This window comes from Ascaphus truei, chromosome 1, assembly GCF_040206685.1.
Source record: "Ascaphus truei isolate aAscTru1 chromosome 1, aAscTru1.hap1, whole genome shotgun sequence".
Taxonomy (NCBI): domain Eukaryota; kingdom Metazoa; phylum Chordata; class Amphibia; order Anura; family Ascaphidae; genus Ascaphus; species Ascaphus truei.
In genome coordinates, this window is record NC_134483.1 from 540,973,733 (window position 1) to 540,989,587 (window position 15,855).

A 15,855-nucleotide genomic window follows, 5' to 3' on the forward strand; every position below is an offset into this window, starting at 1 on the left:
GCAGAGGTTTTGGTTGTCCTTTGGAGAATGAGTCTTGTAGACAGGGTTTCAGAAGGGAGGAGTGGAAGACGGAGGGAATCTTCATATTTTTTGGCAGTTCTAACCGGTAGGCTACCGGGTTGATCCTCTCTGTAATAGGGAATCGTCCGATAAAGCGCGGTGCCAGTTTGGGTGAGGTTACCTTTAAACCAATGTTTTTAGTGGATAACCAGACCCTTTGTCCTACAGAGTACCCTGTGACCTCTCTACGGTGACAATCCGCTTGTCTCTTCTGTAGTTTACCAGCATGCCGTAGGTTCAGTTGGATCTTCTGCCACAAGTCTTGTAAGTGTAGGATCCTGTCCTCTGCGGCCGGGACTCAAGACTTCGAGATAACAGAAGGGAGCGCAGAAGGATGGAAGCCATAATTGACCATGAACGGCGACTGTTGGGACGATTCTGCCCACGGAAGAAGTTCCGCCCAGTCGTCTTGAGTATCAGCAATAAAACACCTTAAAAATTGTTCCAGAGACTGATTGGTGCGTTCCGTTTGCCCATTGGTCTGAGAGTGATAGCCTGACAAAGTGCAGTGTGACGTCCAGACTTTTACAAAACGCCCTTCAGAACCGGGAGATGAATTGGGATCCTCTTTCAGATACTATGACCTGGGGGGTCCCATGTAACCTGAAGATCTCCCTGATGAAAACGTCGGACAACATGGGAGCGGTGGGTAGACCCTTCATCGGGATGAAGTGTGCCTGCTTAGAAAACCTGTCCACCACTACAAGGATGGTATCCATGCCTCTAGATTTAGGCAACTCAACGATAAAGTCCATAGATATATGTGTCCATGGACGTTCCGGGATGGGTAAAGGTTGAAGGAGACCCGCAGGTCTGTTGCGTTGAGTTTTGTTCCGTGCACATGTGGTGCATATAGCTACGAAACCTTGTATGTCTCTCTGCATGTTGGGCCACCAGAAGGTGCGTTCTATGAGCTCGGTAGTTCTCTTGGTGCCAGGATGACCAGCTGTCTTGGACAAATGTCCCCACTCCATGACGCTCCTTTGATTTAGAAGGGGAGTGAACAAATGGTCCTCCGGAACCTTGAGTCCTGCTGGGATGTTGCTCTGGGCCCTGGTAATCTCAGACAATGCACTGAAAGCATTGGCTGCCACAATGCAAGTGGATGGGAGAATGGTCTCCTGCTGTTCCACCTTGTTATCCTCTACCAGGAATTGTCGGGACAAAGCATCGGCTTTTAAAGTTCTTAGACCCTGGGATATAGGAGATAAGGAAATTGAACCGTGTAAAAAATAAGGACCATCTTGCCTGGCGAGACCCGAGTCGCCGTGCTCCCTCAATGTATAGCAGATTTTTATAGACAAAAACAGAAAAGCCAGCGCATCATACAAAATCACACAACATATAGTGCAATACCTCAGTGCTTATCTGCTCATGAAAGAAAGGGTCATTTAGTTAAACCCTTTGGCCAAAAGGTTATAAGCCTTATAAGATTTTTATGGTCTGTTAATATCGTGACTGGCGTCTCCGTACCCTCCAGTAAGTGTCTCCACTCCTCTAAGGCCATTTTGATCGCGAGGAGCTCACGGTTTCCTACATCGTAATTCCTTTGGGCAGAAGAAAATCTCTTAGAGAAATACGCACAGGGGTGGAGTGGAGCTTGAGGATTCTTTCTTTGGGAGAGTATAGTTCCTGCTCCTACATCGGAGGCGTCAACCTCCAAAGAAAATGGTAATGTAGGGTCTGGGTGTACCAAGATAGGTGCTGAGGCAAATGCCTTCTTTATCCTCTCGAAGGCCTGAATAGCCTCGTTAGACCAATTTGTAGGGTCAGCTCCCTTCTGGGTCAGCGCCGTGATGGGTGCTACTACCGATGAGAATCCCTGAATGAACCTCCGTTAATAGTTGGCGAAGCCAAGAAACCTTTGGATAGCCATGAGGCAGAGAGGACAGGTCCTCTCGAGTACAGCTTTGACCTTGGTAGGGTCCATAGCGAGACCAGTATCAGATATAATGTAGCCGAGAAAGGAAGTAGATCTTTGGTGGAAATGACATTTCTCGAGCTTAGCGAACAAGTTATTCTCTCTTAAGCGCTGTAAGACTTGCTTGACGTGAGCCGTATGTTCAGGCTTGGATCTGGAAAAAATTAGGATATCGTCCAGGTATACTATCACATGACGGTCCAGAAGGTCTCTGAAGATGTCATTAACAAAGTCTTGGAAGACAGCAGGGGCGTTACATAGACCAAACGGCATGACCCGGTACTCATAGTGCCCGTCGCGAGTATTGAATGCAGTCTTCCATTCGTCTCCTTGTCTGATTCTGACCAGATTATAGGCGCCTCTGAGATCCAATTTCATGAAAATCCTTGCTCCTTGAAGTTTGTCAAACAATTCGGCTATCAACGGAAGGGGGTAGCGATTTTTTATGGTGAGTTTGTTGAGACCGCGATAGTCTATGCAGGGTCTGAGGGTTCCGTCCTTCTTGACAAAGAAAAAGCCTGCCCCTGCAGGTGATGAGGATTTTTGAATGAATCCCCTCTGGAGATTCTCCTGGATATATTGTCTCATAGCCTGGGTCTCAGGTATAGATAATGGGTAAGATCCGGGGGAATGGTGCCGGGTAGAAGATCGATCGGACAATCGTACGCACGATGTGGCGGAAGTTCCTCTGTCTGGCGTTTGTCGAACACATCGCGAAAGTCTTCATATACCATCGGCAGTTGTATCTTGTCAGGATCCATGACCTCCATGCCTGCCACTGCCTTAAGGTCAGACATACAATGTTCCAAGCAAAAGGAACTCCATCGTAGAGGTGTGGACTCTGTCCAGTCGACAACCGGAATAATGTCCACGGAGGGAGTGTGGATAACGTCCAGTGTTATGGTCTCGGAGTGGAAGTCACCGGTCGAGATCTTGATAGGTGTAGTTTGAAGGGAAATTAATGTGGGCTGCAAGGGTCGTCCGTCGATGGCTTCAAGGCCTACCGGTCGATCTTTGGGTACCAAGGGTATCCTATTTTTGATCGCAAACTCCTGATCAACGAAGTTTCCCCCTGACCCTGAATCCAGAAAGGCCCTTGTATGAACTGTCAAGGTCTCACCGAATATGGAGATGGGTAGGTAAATCCTAGTGGAGGGTTGAGGAGGGGGAAAGGTTGCGGTGCCCAGCATGATCCTCCTAATACTCACTGAGCTTTGGCGTTTCCCGGTTTTACCGGACAGTTGATCACCAAGTGTCCGTTGTTGCCGCAGTAGAGACACAAACCCGCCCGTCTTCTCCATTGCCTCTCAGTAGGCGAAAGACTAGTCCCTCCCAGCTGCATGGGTTCGTCCAGAGCGGGAGCTGTGGGTAGTACAGGAAAAGGTGGTGGTGGTGGTGGAAAAGGAGGACGATTGTATACCTCGAGGATGTTTGTTTCTCTCCATCTTTCTCTCTTGGAGACGCTGATCTTGCGGATGCACAGGGTTACCAGGTCCTCAAATCCAGCGGGGCGATCGAGGAGTGCCAATTCGTCCTTCAAACGTTCAGCCAGGCTCTGCCAGAAGACTTCGGATAGGGCCTCATCGTTCCAGCCGGTCTCCGTAGCCACCGTCTGAAATTCCAGGGCATAGCGAGCCACAGTTCGGTCTCTCTGGGAAATATTAAGCAGAGTAGATGAGGCGGTAACCTTACGCCCCGGGGTGTCAAACACCCTTCTGAACTCTGCGATGAAGAGGGCGAGATCTGACGTCAGATCGGGGCGTTGCTCCCAGATGGGAGAGGCCCACGCCAGAGCGGCGTCAGTCAGCAAGGAGAGTATGTACGCCACCTTTGATCGCTAGGAAGGGAAGTGAGAGGGAAGCAGCTCAAACTGTATAGAACACTGGTTCAGAAACCCCCGACAACCGGTGGGATCCCCTGCATACCGATTGGGCGTAGGCAGTCGTGGCTCAGAGTTAGGCGTCGTGGGGGCGGAAGCGGTTGCAAGTAGGCCGGGGTTGGCTGTTGACAAGGTCAGGCATCTAACTTGCTCGGTAAGGGTGTCAACATCTTGTTTGAGTTGGGAGACTAGTTGTTCCTTAAGTGTGAATGGTCCGGTAATTTGCCGGAAGCATTCCTCATGTGTCTAAACGTCGGCCCATGTTTGTTGGGCTGAGCATATTGTCACGCTGTGCTCACCACAAACAGGACTAAAGACCGCGGGGCTGAGGTGGGGATGGAAAGACACTGACCCACAACCACGCAGTCCGGTCCGGAATGCGTAGTCCAAGTCGTACAGCGTAGTAGGGTTGGAGAAGTCAGGGTAATCAGGGTACTTGCCGCAGTTCTGGGTTGGAGAGTGGTCATATAACCAGCGGGGTATTCACCCAAGAAAAACATTGAACACGCACAAAGTGTGTCACTACACACTGTTTTCTTCTTCCTTTGTTTTTTAAATATGTCACTGAGCCCCGATTGAGGAAGAACAGCGCAGAGGAGGACAATCTTTTTTCGCAAAGGACCAACAAAGGATCTGGACAACCCTCGTGACCTCCTGGCTGCAGGACTTCCGAATCTTTACAGGTGGTCATTTATCACACCGTTATTTATTTAAGTGTTATCATTTGTGTTTGTATTCATTTCATATCACTTGTACCGTATTTCAACGCACGTGTATATCCCATTATTAGGGGTACAGCGCTGAGGTTGTGCTTTTCCCCCCTTAAACTGATGTTACATTTATACATCTAAGTAGTCACACGAGGCCCCCCACCCATCCCCAATAAATATGCCTGTTACAAGTTGGACGACTGGCAGCACACAGTTAACAAAACAACTTTTGATATTCGAAACATACCAGAGATCAATAATAAAGGCAGGATGGGTGTTTCTTTTAAATTAGGGGGTTGCAGAAATAGTACAGTATGTTCATTCGTATGTCATTAGCGGGACTATGTTTGTGGGGGAGTTTTTTTTAAAGGATCAACAAGAATCCCCATATAGTGATAATGAAGGGACTAGGCATGGGGCTACAATACTGACTGGGAGCGAAACACATTTATTTTTAACCAAAACCTCTTTAAATAAAGCTGTATTCTTTTAGTTTAGATATTATTTTTCCCTTTTTCCTACAACTCCAAGGGCCTCATGCAGAGAGCAGCGATGCGCGGTATATCGCCAGGCTGCAGGGACATTTTTCAACAGAAATGCATGAAATGGCGCGAAAGAGGGGAAAAGAGAGGAAAGCGGCAATTTTTTGTTTTTGTTTTAAAAACGCGCCGCGCGGTTGGCGCGAAGCTACATTTCATCTGTATTTCAAACCGCCGTATGCAGGAAGGGCCGAACATCTTTTCCCGGCTCATGTCGCCAAAAACATGGAGAGATGTTCTCCAAGTATGCACGCCAACAAAAGTTGGCAAGAAACTGCAGGTGAGCGGCGATAGGGAACATAACCAGCAATATCCGGTTTTGTCAAAGCAGTTTTCTACCGCGCTAATCACGCGTTTTTCAACTCTACATATTCCTGCATGGTGATATTGCCACTTATCCTTCCTTCCTGCATATGGAGATACATTCGCGCCATTATATGGCAAAGTGTTTCAAATCTCCAATTTTTTTAACCGTTGCTCTCTGCATAGGCCCCCAAATGTCCCCCCCCCCCCCAAACCCACCATGAATCTCTGAATGCAATTACCCACTGTATGATTTGATAATGGGGCTGAATGAGGCAGGTTTGGAGGATCTGTGGAATAATTGAAGATACACTCATTGGCTCTTTGTCTTTTCTGTAGTCCAGGGAGTGGCCAACTCCAGTCCTCAAGGGTCACCAACAGGTCAGGTTTTCAGGATATCCCTACATCAGCACAGGTGGCTCAATCAGGCCCAGCATCAGCACAGGTAGCTCAATCAGAGGCTCAGTCGAAGACTGAGCCTCTGATTGAGCCACCTGTGCTGAAGCAGGGATATCCTAAAAACCTGACTTGTTGGTGGCCCTTAGGACTGGAGTTGGTCACCCGTGCTGTAGTCAGACACAAATGAATGAATTTCCCATACTCCTTCCAGCTGTGTAATGAGGACTTTAGCTACCTCCTATACTTGGCAGTCTATTCTCTGTAACAGTTACGGATGCACAGCACGTATCCTGATGCCAATGATGTGACTGGGAGCTCCTGACAGCTGTGACTTGCCAGTCTAAGGTATAAAAATGATCTGACATCTTCACACAAAGCACTGCAGTCTGACGTCTTCTCTGTATAACCTTGTGTCTGTCTTACATCTGCTCTGCCAACGCAGGATTACGCACACCTGCTGCTAAGACTCATCACCGTGTTCAGCAGTGTTTTGACATTTCGCATCATTCCTTAGTGTCACCTGGGCACTTTGCGCTCGGTAATTCCCTTCCACATGGAAAGTTTCTTTCGGAAACTACTGTATCTCAGAGATTTCGGGCAGCGCGGGCCCTTGTAGATGTATTGGGCAAAAAGACAGAGGAGCGTGGCTCCCAAACAGTTTAGGAGCCCGGCTCCATAACAGTTTAGGAGCCCGGCTCACAAACAATTTAGGAGCCCAGCTCCCGAACTGTTTAGGAGCCCGAGATTGGAAATCTCCGGACCTAGCCCTTCTTGTTTCTAGGTCAGGTGTTCTCAGGTAGATTTACAAAATACTTCTCACACACTTATCCCCGTTACAACGCATTGCAGGCCCCTGTGGCAGCAAAGAGGTTTAAAGCCCATTCTCACTTAGATAAAAACATATCTTCCGTTTCATGGTAAACATATACGACGGGTCCTTGTTCTATGTTGTCTGAAGCAATCCCCATTGTACGACTGCTTCGGACGATTGAACAAAGAATGAAATCCTAAGACCCTTACTTAATATGGCGGGGAGTCGGGCGCTGCGTGGTTTATAATGTAAGTTCCATCGACTTGAGTGGTGGTGAATGCATTTGTTAAATGGGTATTATCCCACTTTTCGTTATGACCCCTATTCAACATGCTGTGAAGAAGTCTTTCCCGTGATAGATCATATGTTCGTCCTGTTCATTTGAATGGAGGCGAGCTAGTCTCCAGCACTGGGAAGACGGCATCACCGTCTAGTGCAGGGGTGTGCAAACGGGGGTGGGGGCACGACAGATCTAAGGGGGGGCACAGTGGTTACAGAGGCCTTAACATTGTCTTGAGCACAGAAGGACTGTGCTGCCTGCAAGACACCAGGTACCAAACTGTTATTCCAGGGCACAGTGGACCCTGGAACCCGCCAGAGGGTGAACCCCCAACGGACATCAACCTTGACCCAGAGACTGACATAAAGGGCCCCTGCTTACAGGTACCACTTTGGACTTTGGGGTTATAGGTTGGAAAGAGGCTTATCCTCCCAGCCCTGCAGATAGGGACTGGGAACGTGAGTTAGCCATTACACAGGGGGAGGCTGTTTATTTATTTGTGTGCTTCCTTAAAATGTATTGCTTAAAGCTACGGGCTGAATAAAAGCCATAGTTTAATTTCCCCAAATCGGTTTCCCTGGTTGCACCTCTGCACAGGTCTCTTACAGGCCTATACGAGGAAGTGCCCTAAGAAGAGAAGTAGTCACAAAACGCATAAGGGCACGCATTCAGTACAGTTGGCCAAGTCTTCGACTGAACCACTGATTGAGCCACCTGTGCTGAAGCAGGGATATCCTTAAAACCTGACCTGTTTGGGGGGGGGGGGGTCTTGAAGACTGGAGTTGAGCACCCCTGCATTAGGGGACATATGTTTGATTTCCTCCCTCTGCTGAAAATAGGATGTGTCTGATTAGAAATGTACAGATTTGACACTTTGGGAATAGTTTTTATACTTAATAAAGATGTGACTCAGGTGTTCTTGCATGGATGGTGTGAGAGTTACTTCCGTGAAGATTACCAAGAACACTCTGCTATGATATGTTCCACATTGCATTAGATTTCTTTTTTACATTTCTACACCTGTCAAGTCTTGCTCATATACAGTGATAATGTAAATGCTTTGTATTATCTGCGATCTGGTGTGGAGATGTACAACCCTGTCCTGGTTAACTCGGCGAAAAGTTCTTGCAGACTTTGTAAGACACCCTGTGAAACCTTCGATAACAGGTCGTTTGTTGATACACAGATTAGAAAAATTGGGACTTTGTAATGTATTTAGATGAATAATTATGATGTTTACCAAACGTCACCCACATTTTCCAATATCAACTTCCACTGTATTCACACCAGCTATTTATTCACAAAGTAATCGACAACTAAAGGCTAATATGGGTTGTTAAGTACCAACATACTGTAGCATGCTTATAGGCCAGCGCACTGTAATACAGTCTTACTCTTACAAGCGGGAACAGGGGGGTTCACCGTAAAGCAGAGGAGTTGCCGAGAGATCCGGAGCTGCTCTGTGCATTTTTAAAGTGTGTGTTTGACTATGTTTATTTGTTACCATTAAACTACATTGATTATTCACTGTGGCTTTGCCCATTTTCCTTATTGGGACCACGGGAGTGACGCCATCTACTCACAAATACCCCTACTCGGTCCAACTGGTGATCAAGAGAGGAGAGGGCCTATATATGTGACTCTAAAGACCCCATCTATGTGAAGTAGCTCACACATGGCCGTGTGAGTATCTGTTTCACACATATATTTAGTGTCAACCCCAATTGGTGTGGATTACTTTCATGTTCAGGGGCTAATCCCCTGTTTAAAGTCAAATATTAAATTATTTTGCATTTGTTATTGTTTTTATATTGAGATCCATCTTGGACATCCGTGCGCTGACCGTAACCCTACACCCAAGCGAGAACACGGCCATTAAAATGTAATGCATTGGTCCACAATTTACCAATCTCATACACTCCGGTTTTTTGGTCCTCGACAGCTTTGAATAATCACTCGCACATCCTCTAACAATAATATACCAGTTGCAGATCACGGCCATGATACATCAGTTGAAGATCTTCCCATCGTAACTGGGACAGGATCCCTTGGGAGCCTCAGAAACCATAATAAAGGGAAGGGATACCAGAGACAATTACTTCACGCTGTTAAAAGAGCATAAAATTGGCACTTTTGTTGAACTCTTCCGTTGCCATTTAACCTGCAACGCAATGTTAAAATATATATATATGGGGGGGTATCTCTGCAATAAATCCAGATTGCAGATAAAGGACTGTCTTGCAATGCTTTGAAGCTGCTGTCCTGGAGGGCAGGGGATATATTTCTGGTATGTGACCTACTTCTGTCCTGCAGGCTAAGTGCTCACACCCTTCAAAGAATCTAAGCATATATGACATTTCTACTAGATGCGGTTTGGTGAATGCAGTCAAACATTGTCAAAAATATCGTTTTTACCAAAAAAAAAATGACATAATTTTTAATAATGATTTGGATATTATGTGACAAGTAATGCACTATAACATCCTCTCTCATGGGCGTCTGTTATTGTGCTTTTGGACATTTTCCACGTGATAAATCTCTGCTTTGCTCAGGTGAAGGAGATTCTTGTTTATACCTTTTTTGGGATTACAAGCTTCTGTAATAGGACCATTTTTAATTGCTTCAGATTGGTCACCAAGAGATCCTTCCATAAGGGGGTGGTGGGGAGCAGGTGCAGGTTGTGGGGAGCAGGGGCAATTGAGGAGGCCACCGTGCCATGTGGTTATCTAGGTGTGCTGGGAGGGAAGTGTGCCTGAAGGTAAAAAGGGGCAGGGGCGGTGATCTGTATCAGGAGAGGAAGCGGTGTCAAGAGGTGAGAGGGTTCTCCCAGCTCAGCTTTTGGCACAGGAGATTGGGGCCGGTGCAGAGAGGTAAAAGGTAGCTGCCCCGGGAGGAGATGTAAGGCTTCAGGAAGAAGGCGCTGAGCCAGGAAGTGACATGGAGCTGTGGCGGGATTAGCTATCGGGGTCCTTGTCGCTTGTCATATCTTTGAAAGCAGGAGTGCTCAGCTCCAGTCTTCAAACCCTCCCCCCCCCCCCCCCAACAGGTCAGGTTTTCAGCATATCCCTGCTTCAGCACAGTTGGCTCAAAACAAGATAGTTCTTCATTGATGGAATAGTGTGTACAGAGGTTTCCATCATTCAGAGGAAAGAATCGTGAAAGAGACATGCAGAATTTCAAAATGCATTGACCTTGGGAGGTCTTTACTGCAATAAAGTAGGATTATTGTCTGTACAAAATGATAAGAGATGGATGATACAAAATAGGTATTTTAGTGACAAAATGATTATGACATCAACTAAGAGTGAATGCCCCTGTGATGGAGAACAACACAGGTATTCAAGGACTATAATTGCAGAAACCAGTAAGAAGATAGTGCTTTTTCCCCAGAGAGTTTAAGGTTACATTACATTAAAAGGTGCAGTGTAATATTACGTCCACAAGTATTACGTCCCTGTGTATAAGACTGAATCTGGCCTTGTTGAATTGATATATAAGTTAGTATGTTTGAATGTAAAAAGTTTTTTTTTTTTCTTTCCTCTTAACTCTGTGCTGTTAATTGACCAAATGGAACAAGCTGACTGATTGGGGAGGGGGAGGGTCATGTGACTGTTTTTTGTGTATAATACTAACACCTTTGCTGCATTGGGCAGGAACTGCATTAGGCAGTGAGGCATTTAAAGGGAGCTTTTAAGTGATAAAAACAGTTTGACTAGAGGTGACTGGGGACTGGATCTACTGCACACTCTTTTACTCAAGACAACAAACGGTAAGCTACATATTCAGATCACACTATGATCCCATGCTTGTTAGCCTGCATAGTTTAACCCCCCACCCCCTTACAACTTCTTTCACTGCAGCCTCTCCCAAAACTGACTGCACAAAACACTGAAACCCTGAATTGACCCTAGCATTGCAATGCAGCAAAACACTTGACAAGGTACAGGCCCACCCCTGCTGTTTAGTCTGCACACACTCACTCTGCTCACAACAGCTCCTTGCAGCACTGCCTACCTCTGGCATCATGAACCTGCTATGTCTTCTAACTTTTTTCTTTCTCCTGGCCTCATGGAGAAGTTACTCCCTCTGTCCACTACAAACTCCTCCATCCTGGCCCACACCCAACATCACCATACACCCTGGACTACTCAAAAGCCTTGCACTATCTACTGAATGTTGGTGGAGAACTCTAAAAACCAGCACACCAACCACTGCTCACTCTAATGGAAAACAACACAAATTTACAACTTGCAAACAACTACCCAAATTTCTACTCATACTATTACTCTCTCTAGCAGGTGATGTTGAAACTAACCCAGGTCCTCCCATTTCAGCTCTGTCCCATGCCCCTGAGAATTCCACCTTTAAATTCCAAAAAGGGCTATCTGTCGCCCATATAAAGATCCGGAGCCTGCTGCCCAAACTGGATGAACTAAGGGCATGGTGCCTTATGCATAAACCCAAAGCCATCGTTCTTACAGAAATATGGCTATCCTCTAAAACCCCTGATGCAAATATCGCCATTCAGGGATACTCCATTTTTAGGAGAGATAGGTCAAAGAGAGGAGGAGGGGTGTTATTTTATATTGCAGACACCTTACAATTTACACTGTTACATTGCCCACCAAGTCCACCCTCTTTTTAAACTCTAGTTGGCAAAATCTGCCTCCCCTTTTCTAAGCCCATCTTGCTTGCTGGCATCTACCGCCCCCCTAAAGCCCCTCTACAATCCTTGACTGATATCACCCAATTTCTTGCCTCCATTTCCTCTCTGAATGAGAAGAGTGAGCTGCTAGTTCTAGGGGATTTCAACTTCAATTGGCTTGACCCTAAAAACCACAAAATCCAGACACAACTCAAGTCACTTAACCTATCGCAACTCATTTCCCAACCCACACGAATAAACCTGAAGTCGCATAACCATTCCTTGCTAGACTGGATTCTCTCCTCAAACCCCAGCAGAATCCAATCCTCTGGCATCCTTCCTGATATTTTCAGTGACCATGCAATAGTGTACTGTGTAAGGAAAATTAAACCGCCCCATTCAAGCCCTAAAGTTCTCCTCACTAGAACATTTAAAAACTTTAACCCACAACAGTTTCTGGATGACCTAACCAACTGCCCATGGCACAGAATCGATTTAATTCCCGACCCTGATTCTGCGCTCGACTATTTCCAATCCGAGTTCTTAAAACTCTGTGATACCCATGCTCCACTACGCAAAATAAGGGTACGGGGTGCCCACCTTCCATGGGTTACACCTGACCTTATAGCACTCTACCAGTTCAGGGATGCCTTGTGGAAAAGCTACAAAGTAACTGGCACTACCAAGGATCTCAATCACTACAGATGCCTGCGGAACGTGTGCACAAGGCAAACAAGGTATGCAAAAGCACAATATTACTCTGACAATCTCCACCAAAATACATCAAACCCAGCTAACTTCTGGAAGGTTATCAACAATATATTCCAGGCTCCTAACCATCAACAACCAAGTAATATCAGTAAGGGGGATATTACTCTGACAAACCCCACTGACATTGCAAATGTATTCAATGATTACTTTGTGGGGTGTGCCACTAACTTATAAGCGAAACGCAGCACAAACCACAAACCTGAATCTCATCCTGGGAGTACCCCTATAGTCCCACCCCCTCCCAACACTGCCGACAATTTTCAATTTAGCCCAATATCTGAAGAGGAGATTACACAAGCGCTCCTCAAACTAAAACTAAGCAGCCAATGTGGACCCGACTTACTACAATCTAGGTTCCTACGACTTGGTGCCCCAGCCATTGCCAAACCAATTGCGTCCATAGTCAACTCTATCCTGTCTGCAGGCCATATCCCTAAGACCTGGAAAACTGCCAGAGTTGTCCCAATCTTCAAAAGTGGGGACAAAAACACTGTCTCAAACTACAGGCCAATCTCACTTCTCCCAATTCTATCCAAAGTTATGGAAAAATGTGTCCACTCCCAATTAAGCGATTTCTACACCAAGACAAATTTCCCTAGCCAATTCCAGTCTGGGTTTCGTTCCAAACACTCCACCGTAACTACCCTGCTAAAAGTTTGCAATGAAATCCAGTGTGGAATGGAACGGGGATAACTCACTGGTGCAGTATTCCTAGATTTTGCAAAGGCTTTTGACACAGTTGATCATGTTATCCTGCTTAACAAACTCCAGAGCTCTGGAATAGGGAAACATGCTTTAAACTGGTTTCAGTCCTACCTATCAGGAAGATCCCAACATGTGTCCATCTCAGGCTCTAACTCCAACCCCCTGGATATCACCTGTGGTGTCCCGCAAGGCTCTGTTCTGGGGCCCCTACTCTTCTCAGTGTTCATTAATGATCTTCCCACAGCTTGTAAGGAAGCCTCAATACACATGTATGCAGATGACACAATCCTGTATGCACACAGCCATAGCCTCTCTGACCTTCAACACATACTTCAGTCTGACTTTTTGAGACTCGAAAACTGGATTTCCCAAAACAAACTGTTTTTAAACACTGACAAGACTGTAACAATGGTATTTGGGACCAAGACTAAATTTGTAAAGCTTCCAGTGACTGAGCTCCTGATTAGAACCAACGCTAAAACCACCCTAACACCTGTCACTAGTTTTAAATACCTGGGCTTATGGTTTGACTCCCACTTAACATTCGGGATGCACATTGATACCCTGACAACCAAGACCTATGCCAAACTAGGGGTACTTTACAGGAACAAATCCTCCCTAAGGCTCCTGGTCAGAAAGCGTATTGCACAGCAGATGCTAATGCCAATTATTGACTATGGAGACATAGTATATGGCTCAGCTCCTCAAACCCACCTTAGCAAACTTGACACCCTCTACAATTCAATTTGTCGTTTTGTTCTCCAATGCAACTACAACACACATCACTGCGAAATGCTCAAAGAACTAGATTAGTCATCACTAGAGTCTAGGCGCAAAGTTCACCTTTCCTGTCTCACCCTCAAATACTTTCTGGGCAAGCTACCCAGCTACCTGAACAAGCTCCTCACCCCTACCACATGCAGTACCTATCACCTGAGATCAGACTCCAAAAGATTATTCATGGTCCCAAGACTCAACAAAGTATCCGGACGTTCCTCCTTCTCCTTCCGTGCACCCCAAAACTGGAACAACCTACCAGAGACTCTCATATCCACCACCAGCTTAAGTTCTTTCAAATCTAAGGCTGTCTCACACTTTAATCTGGTCTGTAACTGTTTCATACGCTCATAATATATATTTTCTTTAACTGTGCACGCAATGTCTTGTATATAATGTATACCTTGTTCATTTATGTAACTGTATTTGTAACCATGTATTATTTTGTTTTACTCTGTGCCCAGGACATACTTGAAAACGAGAGGTAACTCTCAATGTATTACTTCCTGGTAAAATATTTTATAAATAAATAAATAATATATTTTACTTGCTGGAGACTTAGTGTAGATTGTGATAATCTCAGTTATACACGAGGCTTGTAAAGCACGGTCTACTATAATTTAATCCGGAACAAACACTTATTTTGTCATGAAATAGTTTATAGGAGATATTTATGTTAAACAAAATATTTGTGGCCTCTTACACATGGCTATCATTGTGCATAAGAACAGATTTCTCACTACGCTCGAATCCCCGCAGCTATGGAACGGTTACTATACTACTGGTCTCTGGCCTTCGCTGCCACACTCTGGCCTTCGCTGCCACACGCTGACCTTCGCTGCCACACTCTGACCTTCGCTGCCACACTCTGACCTTCGCTGCCACACTCTGGCCTTCGCTGCCACACTCTGGCCTTCGCTGCCACACTCTGGCCTTCGCTGCCACACTCTGGCCTTCGCTGCCACACTCTGGCCTTCGCCGCTGCCAAACTCTGACCTTCGCCGCTGCCACACTCTGACCTTCGCCGCTGCCACACTCTGACCTTCGCCGCTGCCACACTCTGACCTTCGCCGCTGCCACACTCTGACCTTCGTCGCTGCCACACTCTGACCTTCGTCGCTGCCACACTCTGACCTTCGCCGCTGCCACACTCTGACCTTCGCCGCTGCCACACTCTGACCTTCGCCGCTGCCACACTCTGACCTTCGCCGCTGCCACACTCTGACCTTCGCTGCCACTCTCTGGCCTTTACTGCCACTCTCTGGCCTTTACTGCCAGTGTCGAATGTACAAGCACAAATTTCTTTTTAAATCTAGGAAACACACAAATTCAACTTTTTTTACATTTACTCTAAAGACAGGACATGTGGCAGACTGGAGGTGTGTAGATACTTGATACCAACATTCACTGCAACTTGTTCACTGTCAATCTTTTACTTAGATACTAGCGTACAACTCACTGAATGTGTTACTTGGGTCTTAGCGCTTACTTTTCAAGTACAGACATTATGATCGGAGGTAGAACCAGAATAGGCATTGGAAGAACCACTCGGGTGAGAGCCGTTTCTATCAGCGCCTGAAAAGATAGAGACAAGAGAACAGCATAAGAAACACGTGTGGCAATGCGGCTATCTCTGCCATCTTTATGATGCGATGACTTTGCAGCAATAACCAGGCTGTCGCGGTGAGGCTGAGCCAGGCGGCCACATTGTTGGGGGATTCAAACACAGGTCCCTTGGCGTCCAGGAGGATTTAAAGATGAAAATAGCATGATTCTGCTTTGGGGGATCCCCAGTTTCAGATTGTGGGAGAAGATGGTGTAAAGAAACAAAGGAACAGAGCAGAAAGCGGCTTTAAAGGTATATACACAGCTACGGAGTTTTATAACCGCAATAATGAAACGCCAGTTTGCGAGTTCAGTTTCAGCCCAGGCCACTTCCCTTCTGCGTGATCTCAGGAAATCCCTTTACTGCAAATGTCATGTCTATCGCTATCCATCTGCATGGAAAAATAACTATTTCAATAAACTGCCCAACACATTTGTGGTCTTGAAAAT

General features: G+C 46.1%; 1 protein-coding gene across 2 annotated transcripts in view; it reads right to left on the reverse strand.

Moving 5' to 3' along the window:
• The window catches only part of SFXN5 (sideroflexin 5), a 492,741-nt gene that overhangs the window by 153,393 nt on the left and 323,493 nt on the right, over positions 1-15,855 (reverse strand). For both annotated transcript variants that reach the window (XM_075573333.1, XM_075573323.1), the window contains exon 12: positions 15,290-15,375. In XM_075573333.1, coding sequence (XP_075429448.1) covers positions 15,290-15,375 — 86 coding nt within the window. The remainder of the gene's footprint in view (positions 1-15,289; positions 15,376-15,855) is intronic.